The sequence below is a fragment of the Dipodomys ordii genome, unplaced genomic scaffold (assembly GCF_000151885.1).
Source record: "Dipodomys ordii isolate 6190 unplaced genomic scaffold, Dord_2.0 Scaffold286, whole genome shotgun sequence".
Classification (NCBI taxonomy): domain Eukaryota; kingdom Metazoa; phylum Chordata; class Mammalia; order Rodentia; family Heteromyidae; genus Dipodomys; species Dipodomys ordii.
In genome coordinates this window covers 913,197-935,678 of record NW_012267502.1, presented here as the reverse complement: position 1 = coordinate 935,678, position 22,482 = coordinate 913,197, and the positions used below count along the sequence as shown (strand labels likewise).

The window sequence follows — 22,482 nt, the reverse complement described above, 5'->3', positions numbered from 1 at the left end:
ACTGTCTTTCTGCTGTTTTGCAAAGTAAATTTCCAGTATGTCTGTGGTCATTTGTCTCCTGCTCCTCAGGTCCTGTGGAGCAGTGGAAGGGTCTGTGTGCACAGGGTGGCAGGGACTGAGGGTATACTCAAGTTGGCCTCAGTCCAGTAGTGAGAACAAGTTCAGGATAAGGACTCTGAGGGGACAGCAGAAGTCATCTTACACTTTCAGAGCCCATGAGATTAATTTTGGTGGGGAGGAAAAAGTAGAGGCAGTTTACAATAGATCCTGAGGGATCTTGTTCAAGGATGCTTTTGAAACCACTTATTCTAGGATGAGATCAGGGTCACGAAGTAGTGTGGCTTCTATGTCCTGCCAATTACCAATCGATCTGACGGTGGGCTGGAGAGTAGGAGCACCAGGTTCCTCTCGCCAGTGCTGCTGTTAAGAGTACTTCATACCTACAGAGAGTCCTGGCCATTTACCATACAATCACCATATACCAGCCTGGCCTGGACGCTCATGGTACTCAGCTCTGTAAGATGAAGAGTAAGGCAGACATGGGTGGGATCCTGTTGTTATATTTCCTAAAAGTGACAGCCATTCACTTTGAGTTTTCATGACTTAAGTTATATGCCAAGCATTTCCTTTTAAAATAATTATCTGCACCCTTCCCTATCCCTACAAACTCCCCACATCTTCAAGCTTTGCGTGTAAGAAATACTTTAATGTAGTTCTTGCTCCTCAACTCAGGCATTGGTTTACAGTTCACTAGTAGTTAGCTAAGAGCTCTGAACAGTAGCATTCCATTTGTCACTTTGTCACTTTTATCCATTTGTGACTTTTGCTATGGAGGTCTGAGAACCACAAGCTGATTGGTTGCATGCTGGGTGCCAATGCCCTCTTAGCCCTCATAGACACCAGTAGAGTGTCTGAAAACAGAAGCCTAGTACATGCCAGGACCCTTAACAATGACATTTGTGGCAAGAAGGTAGGGTCACAAGGAAATGTGCATTTCCAGGTCTGCTCCTAGGGAGCAGAAGCTAAGTGTGGGCAGGGTAGTGCTCACCTTGCACACTCTTGCGATGCAGGGTATCTTTAACTTGGAAATAAACTCATATTCCATAGATACTTCTGTGAAGAAGAAGCAGACCTTGTCATCTTCACCCTCAGGACTGTCTTGGGTTTTTTTGAACACATCAGCATAGACAAAGCTAGGCTCTGCAGAGAGACAACACAGGATTATCTCTGCACACAGAGCTGTGTTACTATCTGCTCCTAATGATGTCATGGTCAATCAGTGGTGCAGTTTTGGGATCTGGGCCATCTCTGTAAGCACATTTGGAGTGAGTGAGTGAGTGTGTGTGTGTGTGTGTGTGTGTGTGTGTGTGTGTGTGTGTGTGTGTGTGTGCCATTTGGTAAACAAACTCGTGTTGAGTCAGGACAGTGCTATGCCATCTGCCACACTCTCTTCAGACTCAGATACTACCCTTCGGTGGTCCTGCAGCAAGCATATCTTCCCAAGACAAGCCCAAAAGCCGAGTGGAGTCTTTCAGTTGCCAAAAAGACCAGCTCTTGACTTAAAGAAGTGACAAAATTAATTAACTCTACCCACCACAAGCAGATACACTAAGACTGAGACCCTCGGCTAACCCACTCTGACAGAAAGCTGGCTATCTCTACATATCAAGCCATAAATCTGCCAATAGACCAAGAGGCTTCAAAGATGCCCTGGGTCCTGCTTGCCAGAACATTGAAGAAAAGCCTAGCCAATACCCTCCTTCCACTGGTACTTCAAAGTCAGTCAACAGCCTGGGATTATCTGGAGACAGTAAGGTATCCTGAACCCACCTGAGCAGGCCCTGGGGGTTTAGCACAGAGGCTGCACCTTTAATGTCATGCTAAAATGATACCACATCTCGATGGGACAAAATTTCTCCATTTCCCATCAGAGTGTCAATTTTACAAAAGTATTCCCAATCCATTCTCAGAGTGGGAGACAAAAGCAGTCTAGAAATGGCGCTTTTTTAGTAGAGAGAAAACTAAACAGGAACCGGTTCCTTGGACTCTGGCAGTAACCATGGCCAGTTCTACTGTCCTCATTGTCCAGGGGCAGATGACAGTTCAGAAATATCTTGGTTTGGGATGCTTAGAGGAAGCGATCTGGTGTCAATAACACATTACCATACAGCCATGGGATGGCATACTCTGTCCGCAGAGGGTTCTGGGAAAAATTCGTTGAGATTGTATGTTGGCTTCCCAAGAAATTCCTTGTTGTCCCAGAATAAAGCTGTCCATCTGAAGCAACTCAGCAGTAGAGAGGAGAAAGGAAAGGGAATCAGGTCAGTACCTCTGTGGTAGCACAAAAAATGATTCTTTTTAACCAAATTAAGTCTTTAGGAGAGAAAAGACAGTTGCCCTACTTCTGGAATGCTACTTCTTCCTCCATATGTGTCTTTTCTTTGGAATTATTGTAGATGATTTGCATTTTATGAGATAAAAGGCATTAATAATGCAAGTAAGAACTCCCACATCTGGTAAAATGACAGTGAACATAATTTATCATGGGCTGTATTCTCATAAAACCATCCTAAGTTGAAAACACTGTAAGTTGAAACAATTTAATTCACCTTCTACTCAATGTAGACAACATAGCTCATCTCAACTGCTATAAACATGTTCAACATACTTACAGCATCCTGCATGAAAGCACGATTGTCTCATATCAAGTCTCTATTTTATTAGCTGATGAATATCTGATGTAATTCAATGAACACTGAACTAAGGTGAAGACTGGACGGGTGTAGAGTACACCTTCAAAATTTTATATAGTTGATATAACTAAGGATGGGTTGGGCACAGAAGTAACTATCCATTAGGGTCAAAACTCATGCTGAAGATTTCTGACACCATTATTGGTAGGACATAGATTTGTGGTAAAATTTTTTCACAAACAGAAACATCTGAATGCTGTGTACTAACAATGGATATAAAGTACTATGATACTATAGTGGCAGTTGGTCTTTTTAAGGGATGAATTTAAAATTCTTCCTAAGAATTCTGTGCCCAGAGACATATTCTTTCTGTAAGGGCAGGTGATGTTACAACAAAGCTAGAGAATGACCACAAACAATGCAATAATAAAGCTACCAGCACAACCATGTTCATTGCAGTATTATTTAACAAAGCTAAGATATGGAACTAACCCAGATGCCTCTCAGTAGAATGGATCAAGAAAATGTGATACACACACACACACACACACACACACACACACACAATGGAATTCTATGCTTCCATCAGAAAGAATGGCATCATCCCATTTGTAAAGAAATGCAAAGACTTGAAAAAATCATATTAAGTAAGCCAAACCCAAAGAAACATAGGATCCATGGTTCCCTCATTTGTAATAATTAGTATATTTCTATGATAGTCCTAGAAAAGGATCACAACAGCTCAATAATTATGTACATATGACCATATAAAATAATGCTAAGCGAAATGAACTCCCAAATATGGAAACAAGAGGTTTTTCTTTGCTGTTATTGTTTTTAATGTACTATGTGAAGTTATTTCTTTTTTCTTGTGTTTTTTCTTTTTTTTCTCTATGGTTTATCTTTTGTTGTCACTGTATTTGATTTTGGTACTCTGTGTATTGTTTATAAATTTATCTGAATTAGGGAAGGGAAGAGGAACAATAAAATGATGAGACAAAGTACAAAGGGCAAACCAATGCAATAGTGATATTCATAAGACAACATGTTGAAAATGAACTTTACAACTTGGTGGAGGGAACTGGGGGAAGGGAAAGTGGGAGAAAAATGAAGAGGGTAACAATATTTGACAAGGAACGTACTCACTACCTTATGTAAGTAAGTATAACCCCTCTGTGCATCACATTGACAATAAAATTAAATTTTAAAAAAGAAAATAGTACTATGGAAAGAAATGGTTTTGAGTGTCCTGTACAGGGACACAACAGTTGATAATAACCTCTGAGGTCAAGAGAGCCTAAATGGCAGGACTCACCAACCATGACAGATGTGTAGCTGTGCTCAGGATCAAAGGGACACCTTCCTCTGCCATTTTCATTTTTCCTTTGAAACTTAAAGGATGTTAAGTTCTACAATGGAATAAAGAGAAAAGGCCTTATAAAGTGTCTGACTTATTGTGATAATATGCCTTTTTGACATTTTACAGTTCTTTAATGTTTTAAGACCAGCAGGCTTGAGCATAGGGATGCTGATCTTGGGGAAATGCTGCATATTACACAGCTCAATTTGTATACCACAGCTATGCATGATCTCAGAGACTCAGACTTCTCATCTGGAAAATGGGGACAAATGTGGGTGGCTCTTGGGCTGTTAGGAGGCCAGGGAGAATCAAATATAAGAAATGTTCATCAGGTGATGACAGCCATGTATAAAATAAACACAAAGAGGGCCACAGTATTCAAAGAACAGTCAGCACTAAATGAAACACTAAATACAAAAGCAGGATCCCTTCCTCCCTCTATCCAATGAGGCATATGCCAAGTAGATCCATGGACTCAAAACTCAAAGCAAATTCAAGCTCCACTAAAAGAAAGTACAAACTGGGACTTCAATCTTGTAATAATCTCTCTCTGACAGGAAACCCAAAGCTATGTAAGGAATAAAGTAGACAAATCCGAGTACAGAAATAATCAGAAAACTCTCATGTAAATGAAATGACAATGATAAACTGGGTATTATGTCTACAAATGATGAACAAGGTATATTCTTCCTTGAAAATGCTTTAACAAATGTTTCCAGTAAATTTCTTTTTGTTATTCTTGCACATAAAAAAGAAGTATTTGTTTTCAAGGAATAAAGGTCTTTATATCCTACAAACATCTCCTACCCTGTATCAACTTTAGAAGCTAGCATCAGAGTATGTATACACAGCCAAGTAGACTTACACTATGGATCTCACCATAAGCACCAGGTTTCCTATGTGAATTTCTTTTTTGATTTTTGTTGTTTGAGACAGGATCTCTCTACATAGCCCATGCTGACTGATCTAGAACTCATGATCCTCTAGTTTCCTGAATGCCGTCCCATTTTCCTAAATGCTACGATTATAGGCATTGACCACAACATCTAGCCATGAAACTCCAAGCCTAGCTACCTCAGTGAATTTGTAATGTGTCCATATTTTATCATCATTTGTCTTTATTTTTCTTTTTCTCTTGAAGGTCTTGAACTCAGGGCCTGGGCCCTGTCCCTAAACTCTTTTGCTCAAGGTTAGCACTCTACTACTTTAAGCCACAGCTCTACTTTCAATTCTGGTGATTAGAGGTGAGAGTCTCAGAGATTTTCCTGCCTAGGGTGGCTTTGAACCACGATCCTCATAGCTCAGCCTTCTGAGTAGCTAGAATCATGAGCCACCAGTGCCTGGCTTACCATGTCATGGCTTTGACCTAGGATTGGGCTGATTTTTTGTTTCTTTGTTTTGCAGTGCTACAGATGAAACTCAGAGTCTCTTGCATAATAGGCAAGTGCTATACCACTGAGCTACAATTCAGGATATGTTTATAAAAACTTCAATTAATAGCAAACAAGCTTTTCATGTAGTCCCCCAACCATGGTTTCAGTCACTTGCAGCTAAATGAAGAAGGTTCTGAGTAGTTTGATGATCTCCTATCATCCTGCTCTGCTCTGTATAGAACATAAATAAACCCTTTGTTCTTTATACCTGTGCTATATGATCTAGCTACTTAGCCCTCTTGGTCATCTGTGTAAGGTTTGGTAGTCTCTGAGGTTTCAAGCATACACCAGGGGCCCTGGAACTATCCCTAGCACATTAGGAAATATTATATAACATGTTTCATATTTGCCAAGTCCTTATTCAATCCAAGGTTGCTTACTAGAAAATGTGTTTCATTTCCAGTCCTCACATGCCCCTCCTACTTTTGTTGGTGATTATTATCAAATTGCTCCTGTGATTACGTTAATAAAAAGTATCTGTCATGGGGGGGAGAGTAACTGGGGAGGGGGAGGGAGATGGGAAGGGATGGTAAGGGGAAACAAGGGAGGAGGCAACAATGATTGATAAGAAATTTACTCATTACCTTGCTCATGTAATTGTAACCCCTCTGTACAGTATTTCCACAACAAAATAAAAAACAAGGATCTGTCCTGAAAGAATTAGAGGCAACAGTCTAAATAACCTTTCCACTCCATCTAATGGTTAGTGAGAAGAAGGCCTCTCCTTACCTTAACAGAATAGTTGGTACCAGATGCCACAGCAATCAAGGATATGACTCTTGGAAGGATGGAATGTACCTTACTTTTCCCTATTGATAAGGTGTGTGTACTTAGGAGAGCCAGTCAAATGGGCAAGGTCAGACAATGAATGGTAACATCCTAAGACCTGTCAATGCACTGACCAAGCAAACATACTACCCAGAGCAGACTACACCACAGCCAGATCACACAGGTCACACCACAAAAGATATAGCATACTTCTTAGAATGTCCCTCAACTGGTGCCAAGGATCCTGGTATCCTGAGCCCTGCTTCAAGCCATGCCCTTTGCCAGGACACCAAAGCTCAAAGGGGTCATATGGTTCTGAGTCCTGCCTCAAGACACATTCTATGCCAGAGACATCTAAGCCACATCTTATGCCAGGCTTTCCACTTACAAGCTGCCCCAGCCCTCACATGGACAATCTGAGAAAAGCCTAGTGGTTTTTGTGGTGTGGTTTATTTTACGTCTTCATAGGCCTCTACTCTCTTTTAGCCACTGTGCAGGCTGCTGTGAGAAAGATTGATAATGGAGAGAGTCTGTGGACTTACCAGGTGGTCACAGATGGGTTTGAATGCATTGGTGCCACATACGTAGAGAGAGCTGGCACTGAGGGGCTGCAGCACCCGGATGTAGTTAAGGCACTCTGTCTGTGAAGAAACACCAGCAACAGCTAGCTATTGATGCACCTTCTATGTCCACATTGTGAAGTTCCACTGTGCCATTTCACCCCACCTCCTGACCTCTTCACATAGTAGAACAGTGTCTAATATCCCAGCCAAACCCATGTATACCTAAATCTTAAGCTGAGCTTCACAATTTTATCTTTGCGATGTCCACAAGTTTTTCAAATAAAAGGAACATAATTTCAGTCTGCTCACTAAGTATTATGTGGTAAAAACTTGGCTTAAACAGCAACAGCTTAACCCCAACCTGCACTGGAAATACTACAATATTCTCATAAATAGAGATCATTCCTTTTGTTTCCAAATCAACATATACTGCACAGAAAGTGCTTCTGCCTTCCAGAGGACACCATAGTTCACTCCTCACACACAGAACCACAAAGAGTATTTTGTTTCTACTGGGCCAGGTCCCAGCTAAAGAAATAAGCTAAATGTGAAGAGGTATCATAGTGGTATATCATAAAGGCCCCAGCAGAAAAATGAAGGTATGATTCAGGAACCCATTCACTATTTGAGAGTAAACAGTATTTGAAACATATTGTTGAAATATGAAATTATCTCAAACCAGGAGAGTTTATATTGACTGTCACCCTTTTGTACCATTCTATTTTTATGAATGTACTTTGACAGGGGCAGTACTGGGGCTTGAATTCAGGGCTTCATGTTCTTGCTTAGCTTTGTTTTCTTTCCTCCAGACTGTACTCTACCATTTAAGCCATACTTCCACTTCAAACTTTTGATTGGTTAACTAGTGGTAAGAGTCTTTCAAGTCTTTTGGGCTGGCTTCAGACCCAAATCCTTAGGTCTCAGTTTACTAAGCAGTGAGTGTACAGACGTGAGCCACCAGCCCTTGGCCTCGCTCCACTCTCGAGGAACCTGGAATGTGTATTTCTTTCATTAGAGTGCCTCTTGTCCTTTCATTTCCTCAGGAACACTGGGTTAAGAGTCAATGCTTTGGTAAAAACACATCACTATCCTGAAAAAGTTCAGAAAAAAAATTTGGAAAGAGTTATAAAAAATATTTGTTTTGTGATTAGCTAACAACTGCTGAAATGAGCTGTGACTCAGCTGTTAGGAATACAATGATCAGGAATGATTGGGATCCCTCAGAGAACCTGTATGCCTGTGGGGCACCGTGGGCGTGGGGGGTGGGGGGGTGGGTAATGATGCAGTGCTTCAATGAATAGTAGTGCTCCTGAGGGAAGGAACACTCTCCTAGTGGTCCCTGAGTGTCACCATGCTGAAGAGCCTAGGGGCTCCTTCCCAGCATTCCCGTATCCTTTCTTGTAAGACCCAGGCTTCAGGCTACAGGGAGCACCAGGCATCCTAAATTTTATACTATATACCAACAGATACCAGAAATCATTGCTTTTTTCCAGTCAAATCCCAGGAATTATGATAAATCCAGTTCATATTGGACTACATTCCTTGAGTGTCCCTTGTGTACCTGCTGTAAGAGTGCCCATCCCCATCATCGGAAAAAGGAAGGAGCTCCTTGAGACTCTGTGATAATCTAAAAAATGTACAGAGACAACTCAACCCTGCATCATGTCTGGCCACATTTAGCATTGGTGAGATTAGACAACTAAGGAACACTTGTGGGGTTTTGTAACTGACAAAAGTACTTACATCTTTTGACTTTCCCTTTTCTACACATTTTGCTTTTGTCTCTTCTGACACCATCCAATATACGTGTGAGGGAGGAACAAATGAGAGATTAAAAAGCTTAGCTCCAACATAAATTTCTGGTGCCTTTGTCAAATAGTAGATGGCTCGATGCCATTCTTAGAACCACTATTTCTGGGTCTCTTAATGTGTTCCATTGGTCTTTAGGCCTATTTTTCTGACATTTTCAAGCTATTTTATAACTATTATTCTGTGGTAAAGTCAGAAATCTGGAGTACCTCCAGCATTGCTTTTTTACACAGTATTGCTTCTGTGATTTGGGGTCTTTTGTGGTTCCATATGAATTTTTTGGGTTGTTTCTTCTATCTCAGTGAAGAATAATATTTGAATTTTGATGGGTATTGCATTGAGTTTGTAAATTGCCTTTGTCAGTATGGCCACAGGAATATGGAAGCTCTTTCTACTTCTTCATGTCTTTAATTTCTTTCTTCAAGGTTTTAGTTTTCATTGTAGAGGTCCTTTATTTCCTGAGTTAGGCTTATTCCTAGACAATTTTATTTTTTGAGGCTACTGCAAACAGAATTGTTTTTCTAATGTCCCACTCTATCTCCTCATTGTTAGTATATAGAAAGCTGGGGGCTTTTGTGGGTTGTATTTTGCTACTTTGTCAAAGTTATAGGAGCTGGCATCATGGTGCAAGTCAACAACCAGACATGAAGGACAAGTACTGCATGTTCTCTGTCATGAGCAATAACTAAAATCAATTAACCTGGAAATCTAGGTAGAAACACCTACATTTGATCAATGTACACTTTATAGGTGTAAGGAATGTTAATGCTTACAAGTAGTAAGTGTTGATTGAAAGGAGCCTTCTGGCCAACTCCATCAAAGGATGATATAATTACAATTCCTGACATTTGTGTCATCAGCAGCTGGTACAGTTTTAATAGCACTGTCAGCTCAGTGCCATTCTTAAAGTATCCTAGATGTAGCATCAGGAGCATCAGGGGCCCACTCTCCAAAGCCACTAAAGGACAGAAAGCAGTACAGGGCAAAAGGCAGTACCACTCAGTGGTGGGCACTTGCCCAGCATGCTGGTGCTGGTGACTCACTCCTAGCTAATCAGGAGGCTGAGATCTAAGGAGCAAAGTTCAAGGGTAGCAAAATCCACGAGACTCTTACCTCTAACTAACCAACAAAAAGCCAGAAGTAGAGTTATAGTTTAAATGGTAGAATGCCCGTTTTAAACAAAAAAAGCCATGGAACAGTACCCAGGCTCTGAATTGAAGTCACAATACCAGCACTTACACACACACACACACATATGCGCGTGTGCATGCACACACACATTCATGTGTATACACACACACACTTGGCTTAAGGGGCTCTGTGAGTTTCCTGTGAACACCCAAAGATGATATTGCATAAAGACAGGGAAGTAAGGGAGTTCTTGAGAAAGAGGCTTCATAATGTAGCACAGCTGTACAGCTCCTGGAAGAGGGCTAATGACCTACCTCATGCTTTTTCTTAGAGATGTTCAGTGCACTCACTGAGAAGATGGCCTCCCGGGCACCTACATACAGTGTATTCTGGTCCTCGCTTAGCAACAGGACTGAGTAGTTATAGATGCCTGGTTCATGAAACCTCCCAAGCTCTACCTCTGTAGGAGGTAAAGGGAAATGTTACAGGCAGGAAGGGAAGGCAGAACCACAAAGTCATTTTCAAGCCTGGACAAATCCTGAGTGCCTCACTTGGCTAGAGTGAGTATGAAATACAGGTTGTATAGGGTAGGGACACAGGAGACCTCAAGAACAGTCCTGCATTGCAACTGCCAAATGTGAGTGAGCAGTCGCCTCTCAGCCAGGCTCTGCAGCTACTGTGTGTGAGATCCAAGGCTGTTTACCTGACCACCCTTCTTGTCAAGCTCTCTATGCAGTAATTTCCAAGTAGTAGTTTCCAGGCCAGACATTTTTATTTACTTGTCTATCTCATCTATGTGTCTTAGTTATCCAGATAATAGGTCTAGAAAGAACAAAATCATTTATGGTATTTTTTGTATTTGTGAGGCATACTTAATTCTCACACAAGTGCCAAGTTTCATAGCTCTGATGCAAAGTAGCTGCTTGCAACTTTCTTACCTCCACCTTCCAATAGCTAAATTTAAAGTGTGTGTCACCATGCCCAGCTGAACTATTTTTTGAAAGTTATTTCATCTTTCCTACTGCCTTGTCATCAATCTTGGCTCCCATATATTTATAACCAAGTGTCTATTTGGTTGAAAAATTATGAGTCCAGGAAGTGTCTTGAGCTCTTTACTCTTGTTACTTCTTACACATGTTGTTCCCTCTGTCTGAAATGCCACTTATGACCAGTGTCACACTGGAAGCCTAACCCCAAATGTCTGTTCTCCAAAGCCGAGACTTACTTGTTCAGAGCTATAGCTCAATTGATTGTTCTATATTTGTTATATAATTCATGCCCTTAAGAGCATGAATAGCATTTCACTGAAATCCCAACATTGCTCAGAGTGCCCAGCAGCACACTGAAGATGCCCAGTGATCTATGCAAATGCAAAACAACAAACAAAAGGAAAAACCAGGGACTAAATCTCACTACCCTAATGTACCAGTGTAGGAGGTACACATAACATAAAGATTCTGGCCCTAAGGGACATGATGTCCTGGGACTCTTTGGGCCCATCCTAAAGTTAGCCCCTTGCTCAGTACCTAGCATACTTTTTTCTATCCCCTAAGCCAGAGACCTCAGGGCCAAAACACAGATACCAGGAGAGAAAATAACCACAGGTGAGACTATCAAGCTGAAAACATGCATAACTGTCACAAACTAAGTTTACTGCCTGTATGAAGTAAGCATCTTTATTGGGCAGTGCCTCAGCCATTATGGATGATTAAGTCTGAAGTTTTCCTTCAGGGATTCCCAATTCAGAAACCAAATCAGTGGCCTCAGCAAATCTTACAGAATAGTTCCAGTCACCAAAGCATCTCTATGAACAGCTGCATGGACTAGCTGATCACAAAAACTCCAAGTGGAGAGAAACTGGCAGATCAAATGCTTGGTGTCCATCCATCTACCCAATGTCCTTATATATTCTGCACCTCCCAAACCTAATGCCACCAGCATTTACACAGTCACGGTCCTCACCTCCATGCTCCCAGGAAATTTGTGGTTTGGGTGCAAATGCCACAACCTTCCAATACACCACTATTAGGACTGTGAGCAGCCCCACAATGGGGCTGCGCATCTTCAACTGTGATGGGCCTTCACATGGCAGTCATGGACAGTAGGACGCTATGTGAGGAGGCGTGTCAGCAGCAATGCTGCTCAGAGCCACAGGGCTGGCATGTCTGTTTGGAGCTGACAAGCAACAAGGTCCCTAAGCACTCACACCTACTTGCTAGCCAGGTGAGAAGCCACTCTCACTGCTTGGCCATACAAAGCCAGTTATGATTCCCCATGGCCTGTAGAAGAAAGGAAGGAAAAAGGAAAAGCAAGGTGATGCATCAGACATAAGGCAACATACCATTCCAGTTTCTCAATATCCCCTAAGCTCTCCTCTGCCATCTCTAATGCCATCTAATGAGAAGGAGATAATGTTGGAGAGAGGCTCATGGGACAGCTTCACATAGACAGAGGACACTATCAGAGCCCCAAGACTTACTTAACATTTTCCCACAATCCAGTCAACCAACATAGGTCAAATTTATGGAGTGCCTGACACAGTCTGTAGGGATGCAAGGTAAATGGGAGTATCCCACTGCTGTCCACCTTCCTCTTCGCAGGGCTTTTACATGTGGCTGAAGGATACAGAAAACTGGGCTTGGCTTCTTAGTTCCTATAATGCCAACTGAAGGAAACAATAAAGACAAGAGTGCTACAGATCTGACATACACATACTCATGAATACTGGTCCACATCTGTACAAATGCAAACACAGGTGCTGCACCAAAAAATGGTTGATGTGAACACATGAACATTCGCACACATGCAAGTTCAAGCTATGAAGGAACGTGACTTCTTGTGGCACTATGGCTGCCCCAAGTGGCACCTATAAATCTTCGGCCTTACCCTGGAAAGTAATACTCAACTGTGATTTGCTGAATGCTAACCAGTGTAAGTGCCATTACAAGAGTAGATCTGTGGAGCCAGGAAGGAGGTACACAAGGCCTGACACCGCAGGAAGAAGAGCTCTGTTCCATCAGAGCACTTTCACCAAGCATAGCATAGTACACAGCCACACCATCTGCCACTTCACAGAGGAGAGATGGCCACAAGGTGGCAGCAGTGACCTGACGTGGATTTGACATCAGCTCAGCCTGGGATCCATTTTCCTGGGACCTCCCCTTCCCTTCTCTGCTTCCTGTGCTAGCTGGGCTACTGTGTGCTTCTCCACCCTGTCCACAGGCAACAATAGGCTGTCATGTCTCTATCTTGATGCAATTTTAGTAAAAGTGCTAAAGTCCTTAGTATCCTGAATATCTGGTTCCTTCATAGACTAGAATGTCTTAGGCCAGAGGCCAGCCAATCTTTTCTATGAAGGGTCAGATGATCATAATTCTCATCTTTCTGGCTGTTTCATCCTCCAAGCTACTATAGCCAGAAAGTAGTCACATATTACATGTGGCTTGGCTATGATCAATGATTATTCACAGTAGCATAGGTCAGCCTAAACCCAGTCAGTCAAATGATCTGGACACCCAGTACCAAGGGGATTCTAACCCTGATACTAGATGTGTAGGAAACAAAGGACTGAGATGGGAGCAGGAAGGAGAGGCATCTGTGCCCATAGATCCTGGGTTCTACTTTGTGAGCTCACAAATATAACTACAAGTTGGGACCTTGTTCTTCTGCCATGGAAAGAGAATGTGGCATGGGGGATTCTGGTGTGTAGTTTCAGAATTCTTTTGAACCCAGTAGCCATTTCCTCTAAGACCAAATTCCACAATGTTGACAAAAAGGCTGGTGGGCAGGATAGTGGCAGTGTTCTCATGACATCCACTGGGCATTGGCCTTTGTCATCCATCTAGCATACAGCCCTGCTCTCAAGGTGCTAAGTGCCTGCTTGAGGCAGCAGAGAGGAAACCATGTGGGAGGGGGTGGGAGGATCTCAAACAGCTAATCCCTCATGGGGCCAACATGACACCATCTAGCAGCAGATCTGGATGGCATTTGTGAAACAATATTCCAATGCAACCTCTTCCCTCTAGGAATAGCCAGACACAGGTAGGGGATGAGAGGAGGAAAAGACACATACTCTGCTAGTATGAGCTATCCTCAGAGCTATCCAGACTACAGGTGCATGGTGGATATCACTTTTAACTCTTTCCAGCTCTGCTACAATACAGCAGTGTCAGAATGTTCCCTAAACTCTCTGGCTTGCAAACCCTAAGACCTAGCCAGACATGGGCCCTAAGGCAAAGGTATCCTAAGCGAACAAGAAACAAGAAGAACAGCACTGCCCCAACCAGAGCCACTAGCACAAGACATGCCACACATTAAGAATGAGCCACCACATAGGAAGAAACTTTTTTTTTTTGGGTCCGGTTGTGGGGCCTGAACTCTGGGCCTGGGCGCTGTCCCTCAGCTCTTCAGCTTAAGGCTAGCGCTCTACCACTTGAGCCACAGCGCCACTTCTGGCTTTTTTCTTTTTGCTTATGTGGTGCTGAGGAATCGAACCCAGGGCCTCAGGCATGCAATGCAAGCGCTCTACCACTGAGCCACCTTCCCAGCCCCAGGAAGAAACTTTTTGAAAGGAGTTCCAGGGGCACAGCAGATAGGAGAGAGACTTGACAAATGGGACTACATCAAAATCAAATGTTTCTGTATAGCAATGACATAGTTACTAAACTAAAAAGCTAATGAACTGGGAGAGGATCTTTACCAGCAATACAGCTGACAAAGGCCCAATATCCAAAATATATAAGGCACTCAAGAAATTAACCCCTTCTAAAGCTAATCAACTAATCATTAAATGAGCAAAGAAGCTAAGGAGAGACTCCTCAGAAAAAGAGGTAAGAATGGCAACACAAAACCAAAAGTATACGAGCAATCACTGGCCATAAAGGAAATGCAAATCCAAATAACCCTGAGATTCCATCTCACCCCAGTTAGACTGGCCAACATTGTGAATTTGAACAATAACAAATACTGGTGAGGATGTGGTAAAAAAGGAACCCTATTGTACTGTTGGTGGAAATGTAAACTAGTACAACCACTCTGGACGGTGAACTGGAGGCTCTTCCCTATGACCTAGCCATACCACTTCTGGGTATCTACACAGAACATCACAAGCCGGGACACTGTAAAGATACTTTTACATCCATGCTCACTACTGTACTATTCACAACAGTCAAGTTATGGAAACAGCACAGATGCCCCAAAATAGATGAGTGGATCCAAAAATTATGGTATCTATGTACAATGGAATTATACACAGCCATTGGAATGAATTTGTTCTAGGATGGACCTAGAACAAATCATGTTAAGTTGAGGTAAGCTAAGCTCAGAGAGACCTACAGCACATGTTTTTTTCCAATATGCAGAAACTATATCTAAAATATACCAGGACATGATAAATTATACAGGATTCTAGGCATTTACACACAGTGAGAACAAAAGAGAATACTCTTTGGGGAGAAACAAAGGCTCAATGCCTCTGTACCTCTGACCACATAAAATAATATTGATCAAAGTGAATTCTAGGAAATGGAAAAAAGAGTTTTTTTTTTCTTTTTGTCTTAATTTGTTTTTTTCATCTTTGGGGGGGGTAAGGTTGTCACAGCAATGGAAGGATAAAGGGTAAACAAATGCAGCAGTGGTACTCAACAGACACTTTGGTAAAATGAATTATATAACTTGTGGGTGGGGATGGAGGGAAAAACAGGGAGAGAATGAAGGGGTGATGTTGTTCAAAAGAAATGTACTCATTATATATGTAACAATACTCAATTCATATGACATGGTAGCCCCTCTGTAAATCACCTTTATAATAGCAATTAAAAAAGTAAAATTCATCCTGTGCTAAATTCCATTTGGGACTAACAACAACAAGAAGAAAAGAATGAGTCACCAGGACAGATAGGAAGAGGGTAAACTTAGAAAGTAAAGTGAAGGGATGCGACATATGACTCCATTTCAGAGAGTCTGTGGAACTGAACGCTAATGGTGGTATCAGATATGGAAAAGAGCCCTGAAGGTTGAGTGGAGGAGCCTATTGAGCCAAAGGGCTCTAGTCTAGAGCCTACTGCAGCATGGACTACTCCATGACAGGGCCTGAGCCAGCACCTCCTGACAAGGACTTTCCTGCCAGATTCCTTATAGCTGACAGTAAGTGGGTTGACTAAGTAGTGTGGGCTTTCAGGGTCCCTTGCAACCCTTCTTTCCAGTGCCCATATGAAGGTCACGGATCACACACATCTGGGGTCTGACAGCCCATACTGTTTCTCTCTAAATCCAAGCCGACTAGGCCATGTTCTTTAGTAGCAGGATACAAGGGTGGAGTGAAACAGGGTAAGAGGCCCTGGGATTAGAACCATTAGAGCTGCATGCCTGGTTTCTCCAAGCTGGGTACGCTCAGAGAAGTTACAGATCCTCTCTGTGCTGCTCTCTCCTTGTTCAGTAATTAGACAAACCAATTGGACTTGTCTTGCTAGGTCATTGTGAGAATCTGAGAATTTTATGTGAAGACCTTACAGCACATTTGAGAACCTAATGAAATAGCAGCAAGTGTTAACTATGAGTCAAGACCTGAGTAATATGAGTACACCTGACTCACTGAAATGACTCTGTGAGATCTGAACTGCAACAGGAAAGTTTGCAGGGATCAGAAACAGGTCAGACATCTTTAATCCTGGCTATTGAGGAGGCTGAGATCTGAATATCGAGGTTCACTCTGGACAAGAAAGTCTGAGAGACTCTTATTTCCAATTAACCACCAAAAAAACCAGAGTGGAGGGGTGGTTCAATAGGTAGGCAGGATGAAGGGCAGGCAGGAATGAAGCCACTCAATGCAATGTTGCTCTCTGAAAAACAGAGACTCTGCTCAGCTGGTCTTCATGTATCAGGTCTTGAGGAAAATTTGAACAGGAAGTACATTAATAACCACCTTTAAGGAAGGTGAGCAAAAGTTCAGGAGCAAGAGACCTTTCAGGAGAACCATCCAGCTTCCAGATGAATTCTGTCAGCTTTAGGTTGTGCTGGGAGCCTCCTTAGCATTGTATCTCTTCTCTAGAGACATGTGGGCCATCTGATGTGGCTCTCTACCCCTTTCAGGGCACTTGTTTCTCTGCACGTGATGAAGGGGAGAGAGACTGCTATTTCGCCAGGACAATGACTCCCTATTCTAGGCTAGAATAGTCCTGCTCAGACCTCCACATCCAGACCAGCTGCACAGGCAATAAGGAAGTCCCTACTCTCACAACAGTGTCATGGGCATAGTAAGATGCCTGTGACAGGCCCAAGTACAAGTGGGATTTCTTTTTTAAGTTTCTAAATGTTACTTTTCAGCAAAATGTTTTCATAATTAGCAAGTCCTTGGAAGTACACAGCAAAACTACAAAATCAAGCCAGTTTGACCACAAGTAGTAACCAAGACTCAGTGGGCAGGGCTCGATCCAAGAGACATTTTGCCTTGTGATAATCCCCTCTGAGAGGAGATGGCTCTTTTCACTGAGGGCATCCAGCAAGGCCCGAGCTCTCCTTACTCCTGGCAGGTAAAACAAATTAATCACTGTTGATGCGAAGTTCCCTCTTACTGCTGATTGTCAACTCAACTACCACAGTTTTGTGCACACAGCATCTGTGTGTCACCTCAATTGATTCACTAGTCCCTAGGAACTGCATTTTGGTCCTCCACAATAGATAAGCAGTTTTAACAGGGCTCATTATTTCAGACTTTGCTCCTTTTTAAAATCAAGGTCCCGGGCTGGGAAGGTGGCTCAGTGGTAGAGCGCTTGCCTTGCAAGCATGAGGCCCTGGGTTCAATTCCTCAGCACCACATAAGAAAAAAGCCGGAAGTGGCGCTGTGGCTCAAGTGGTAGAGCGCTAGCCTTGAGCTGAAGAGCTGAGGGACAGTGTCCAGGCCTAGAGTTCAGGCCCCATGACCGGACCCCCCCAAAAAAATAAAAAAATAAAATCAAGGTCCCTCCATGTTACCCAGGCTGGCCTCAAACTCCTAGGCTCAGATGATTCTCTTGCCTCATCCTCCGCTAGGATGAGCGATGCTATGGAGAATAGCCCTGCTACTTCTTTATATTTAAACCAAACACACTCACATGCCATTACTAGAGAACACAAGGTCACTGTGGTAAATGGGCCAGCACTACCAAGGCATTATAAACAGGCAATAAGACAACCTCCTTCCTAGCTAAGATGTGAAGGAGCAATGCTGAGGCCACCCTGGTCCCGGAGAGTCTAATCCTTTCTGAAGCTGGAAGTAGGGTTCTCTCTTCTCCTTAGGCAGTTTCTAGGCAACATTTGCCAGGCTTACATCCAGATTTACCATCAGTCTAGTTTCTAAATAGGCAAATGATCCTCTAGGAAAATGTTGCAAATCCAAACCTCAATATGAGGCTGGTACACTGTAATTGGTGAGTTAGAACCAGTCCTTTAACTCAATCATGATACCTGCTCTTCCCTGAAGAACACAGAGGTGATCTATCTTTTCGACTTCCACACATGGAAAAGAGAAAGAACAAACTGAGATAATAAGATCACAATCTGGAGGGATGCTCAAGTCTGTCTTAGTGCCCTGCTACAGATTCTGTAAGAAGGTGTGTGGAAAAAAGAATGGGATCCAGGCAGATATCTCTATCACAAATACACATGTGAAGTTGAGGCTGCAAAAAGAGGCCCAATAAGTAAATTCTGCTGACTTTCTTACAAGAAACAGAGCCAGGAAGCAAATAGCCACTGCTATAAAACCTCAATTTCAGGGACACAACCCATTGGAAAGCCTCCATGTGCATCTCACTATACCACTAACCAGAACCTACCTGTCCTGAAAACCCCGATTCTTTGGCGATGGTACCTGGCCTGGAACTCTGTGATCTGAATCACAAATGCTGGGCCTGTAGTCTGCTTGCTCACAGTAACCAGTATCCCTTAAGCAGGCTCCTCCTTTTCTAAGTTTTGCATCACCTTCCAAATGATTCAAAATGTGTGAGCATGGAAAAATGAATTGATAAGTCAACCATGGGACACCAACACACTCATCTTTCAGTTCCTACCTTTCCTTCAGGACCATCTGGCTATTACTCTATCTTCTTTAAGGCATGCAGGACATGAACTCACTTCTAGGGCAAGGTAAGAATGACCTATAAATAAAGAAGTCTCCTCAAGTCAAGTTGAGGAAATCAAAGCCTTGGAACTCATGAATATTTAGTCTACTGAAAAATTCAGAGATTCTGCAACGTTCTTATACTATAATCAGCTAGGCTTCACCTGTGACTGAGCAGATGGCCCTACTGACTCAACTCTGCCTCAGGACAACAGCTTGGCCCTCAATGAGCTCAGTACCCTCTCATGAAGCTCAGGTTACCCTGCATGTTGTGGCCATTTATCCTGTTGAAACAACTTCAAATGGTGCCAGAGAGCTGGGGATCCAAATAGTTCCTTGAGCAAAAGCTGAAGGCCAGGTACCACAGGTGTGTCCCACCATGAAATGACCCTTTAATATATGAATATGTTTAAAAGGATGTAGAAGTCCACACACTGCACTCACTAAATATGCTCTTGTGTGTCTTATTCTCAAGACTATGCATGAGAGTGAAACATGATTTTCTCTACCCAAGGAGTAACTCCAACTGACTGCAGGTAGCATTCAAGCCTCTTGCCTCCACGGCCTGTGCCCAAACACAGATGCCTGCTTGAACTGGTAAGAAAGATCTGGCATACAGCTCAATACATCAGAGATGGATCACGGTGATAGAAGCACACAGAAGTCAGCTCTCAGGACCTCCTGTTAGAACCAAACTGAGGCTCGCACGAGCTGGCAAGACTCTGTTAGGAGCATAAGTTGCCACGAGAAATGGTACAACACAAATAGCACTCATGAGGTACTCCTGTTGCTTCAATGCGACCTCTTCTTATACTGTTTTGGGTTACACCCGGGCTGGTGTGGCCTGACAGCTGCACAATTTCTTGACCATCACGTGGTCCCAAGTATAGGAAGGTACTTGGCAATATTAGATCTCTGGTATCCTGGGTCCCATATTCAGTGCCATGACACCCCAAAACAGTCTCTTTAGAGGACACTTGAGCCTAAAGAATATGGTCTAGGCTTGTAAGACCTGTTAGACTCTTGTAGCAAAGTAAATTTCATTTCCCACCCCCAGAACTTGAGTGACAACTCTATCCAAGTCATTAATCAAAGTGCTAGCTAACCGTGAAGGATGAAACCCTCTGCTATGAGCCAGGTGAGGTTCTTCGTACTACATAAGTATTTACTCACTGGTTCCCCAGAATCACCATGGAGATGGCCTCTTTAGTCTCAGATAGGTGGCAAAGGGTCACAAAGCATGGGTCACCTCCCATCACTTCACCACCGCACATGTGGCCACCCCGCCCACAACTACAATAACAGCACCTTCCTTTTCATGGGCCTCATAGGGGCGCAGACAGCTTGTCTTCCTCCAGATGCCTTTCCAGATGAAATGTCACTAGAAAGCACAAAAAATCCCACAGAGACAGAGCTGGTTTATATGTCCACAAACCCTTATTTGTAGATTCAACCAACTACAGGTGGAAAACATTGGGAAAAAGTCTGGATCTATAATGAATATGAACAGATTTTTTGGTTGTTATTCCCTATACAATGTAGTATAACAACCTACCAGGATAGCATCTACGTCATATTATCACAGGTCATCTATAGATGACTTAAATATGGGAGGATAAGTACAAACACAGCACCATTCTCTCTATAAGGCACATGAGAAGCTATGGAATTTGGATCTGTGGGAGTTCTGAAACAAATCTGCAGATACCAAGGAACAACTTAGTAAAAGGTAAAGGATTAATATGATCTGAAGAGAAACCACTGTTTAAAAAAACCCAGAATGTTTTAAATAAAAAAAAAACCAGAATGACCCCATCCTTATTTCTGCCTGCTCAGTAGTCAGTGAAGTGCCTCCCTCAGACTTTCTTTGTCCTCCTGGGTAAACTCTCAGGGCCTGAAGTCCAGAAGCATTAGCCCTGTGTGGAGGGCTGAAGAGGTGATAGGTGTAAAGTCTCTCAGTGTGGGACCTTTCCACAATGGTCATTGATGTTGACACAGCACCTATAAAAGCATCCCCAGTCAATAAAGAATCCTAGCTCTTCCTCAGAGGACCACCAACCAAGCAGCCCCAGGTTACACTGGCTCCTTGCATCCTTCAGCTACTTCTCAGAATCTCGATGAGATAACACTAACTTCCTGCCACAGCAAAAAAGCCTCCTCAGTAAGGAAGAAGACTAATCTAGAACATCAGTGACAAGGACATCCACACAACCCTTGGAGAGGGAGAAGCCTTTTTCACATGTATCAGCTATGATTAACTCCTCACAAGGAACCTTCTAGCAACTCTAGAAGCCAGCATCACCCCTATTTTGCATGTAGGAAAATTAAGGTATTAAGAGCTTTCAGAAACCAACTTGTGTTAAGCAGTAGGCAGGCCATCATCCTAACACCTGCTTGGATCCATGGATTGTTCCCAATACCATTCATTGCAGGCCTGGGAAGAAGAGGCTTCCCTATCTACATTAGAGACAGACTCAGATAGATCAATCAACCCTTCAATATATCTGGGCTGAAAGAGGCTTCCTTTAAATACATTTTATCAAAATTGCAAGCTTGCTTCATGCTAGGGTTTGAGCAGCTTCCTGGGCCAAGGCAGGGCAATGGAAGCATAGGCATCACCTAGCGGGGGAGGGGGGGGAGGGGAGGATGTGAACCCACCATGGGGAGACAGGTGGCCTTCAATTACCTGGGAAGTCCAAGGAGCCATCTTTTCCAAATCACTGCCTGCTGCTCATTATGCCCTTCGAGTCCACACTGACACTTGCTAGTTGTGTCTTCCTTCCTTACCTCTCTCCCTCCCTCCCCTTCTTCTCCTTCTTCTTTTGCAAGCTTTTAAGAACCAGGCAGGAGTGGCTCCTACCTGTCATCTTCGCTGGTCAGGAGGCTGAGAGCTGAGGACTGAGGTTTAAAGCCACTCAGGGCAGAAAAGTCCCTGGAACTCCTTTCTCCAACTAACCAGCCAAGAGCGGGAGGTGGAGCTGTGGCTCCAGGGGTAGAGTGCTAGCCTCGAGCGACCCCCCCACGGGGAGAGCACCCAGGTCCTGAATTCAAGCCCCAGGACCACACACCCGCACTCAGGTCAAGGTCCCCGATGGCTGCTGTGCCTGGCCTCGGTTAAGGACAGGCTGACGGGAGGCGTGTCAAAACACAGGGGGAAAGGTCGTGACGGAAGGTTCTAGAAACACTTTCAACCTAAGCGAGGGAAACTGTGGCTAGGTCAGGATACACCCGCGGTTTCAGGAATTGGGTCTCAACACACTGGCGAGAATGGGTGAAAACTTACTTCAGTGGGCCCCGCTGCCAGGCCCACACCGGCTCCCGCGGGTCCCGCGTCGCCACGTTTGCAGGTACGTGCCCTGCCAAGTCTCGCGATGCTCCGCATGCCAAGTCACGCGATGCCATGCGCCTCAAGTTACGCCCCGCCCCGCTCTGTCACTTTATGGCAGGCTCATTCCCTCCCCCCCCCTTCCTCTTAGGTTCCGCCCCCCACAGTGCCTCTGGCAAATCAGGGGACACCTCCCCCCACATTTCCTTTTAGGTTCCGCCCCCCACAGTGCCTCTGGCAAATCAGGGGACACCTCCCCCCACATTTCCTCTTAAGTTCCGCCCCCCACAGTGCCTCTGGCAAATC

General features: G+C 43.6%; 1 protein-coding gene across 1 annotated transcript in view; it reads right to left on the bottom strand.

The window, feature by feature from the left end:
* LOC106001325 (semaphorin-4D-like) overlaps window positions 1–11,819 on the bottom strand; it is a gene marked incomplete at its 3' end in the record, with an annotated part of 38,907 nt that extends 27,088 nt beyond the window's left edge. Inside the window, exons 1-7 of the mRNA XM_013036435.1 lie at window positions 11,720–11,819; window positions 10,072–10,217; window positions 8,561–8,623; window positions 6,797–6,895; window positions 4,009–4,102; window positions 2,164–2,277; window positions 1,049–1,200 (exon numbers count right to left, since the gene is read on the bottom strand). Of these exons, the coding sequence (XP_012891889.1) occupies window positions 1,049–1,200; window positions 2,164–2,277; window positions 4,009–4,102; window positions 6,797–6,895; window positions 8,561–8,623; window positions 10,072–10,217; window positions 11,720–11,819 (768 nt within the window). The remainder of the gene's footprint in view (window positions 1–1,048; window positions 1,201–2,163; window positions 2,278–4,008; window positions 4,103–6,796; window positions 6,896–8,560; window positions 8,624–10,071; window positions 10,218–11,719) is intronic.
* Window positions 11,820–22,482: the final 10,663 nt, after the last annotated feature.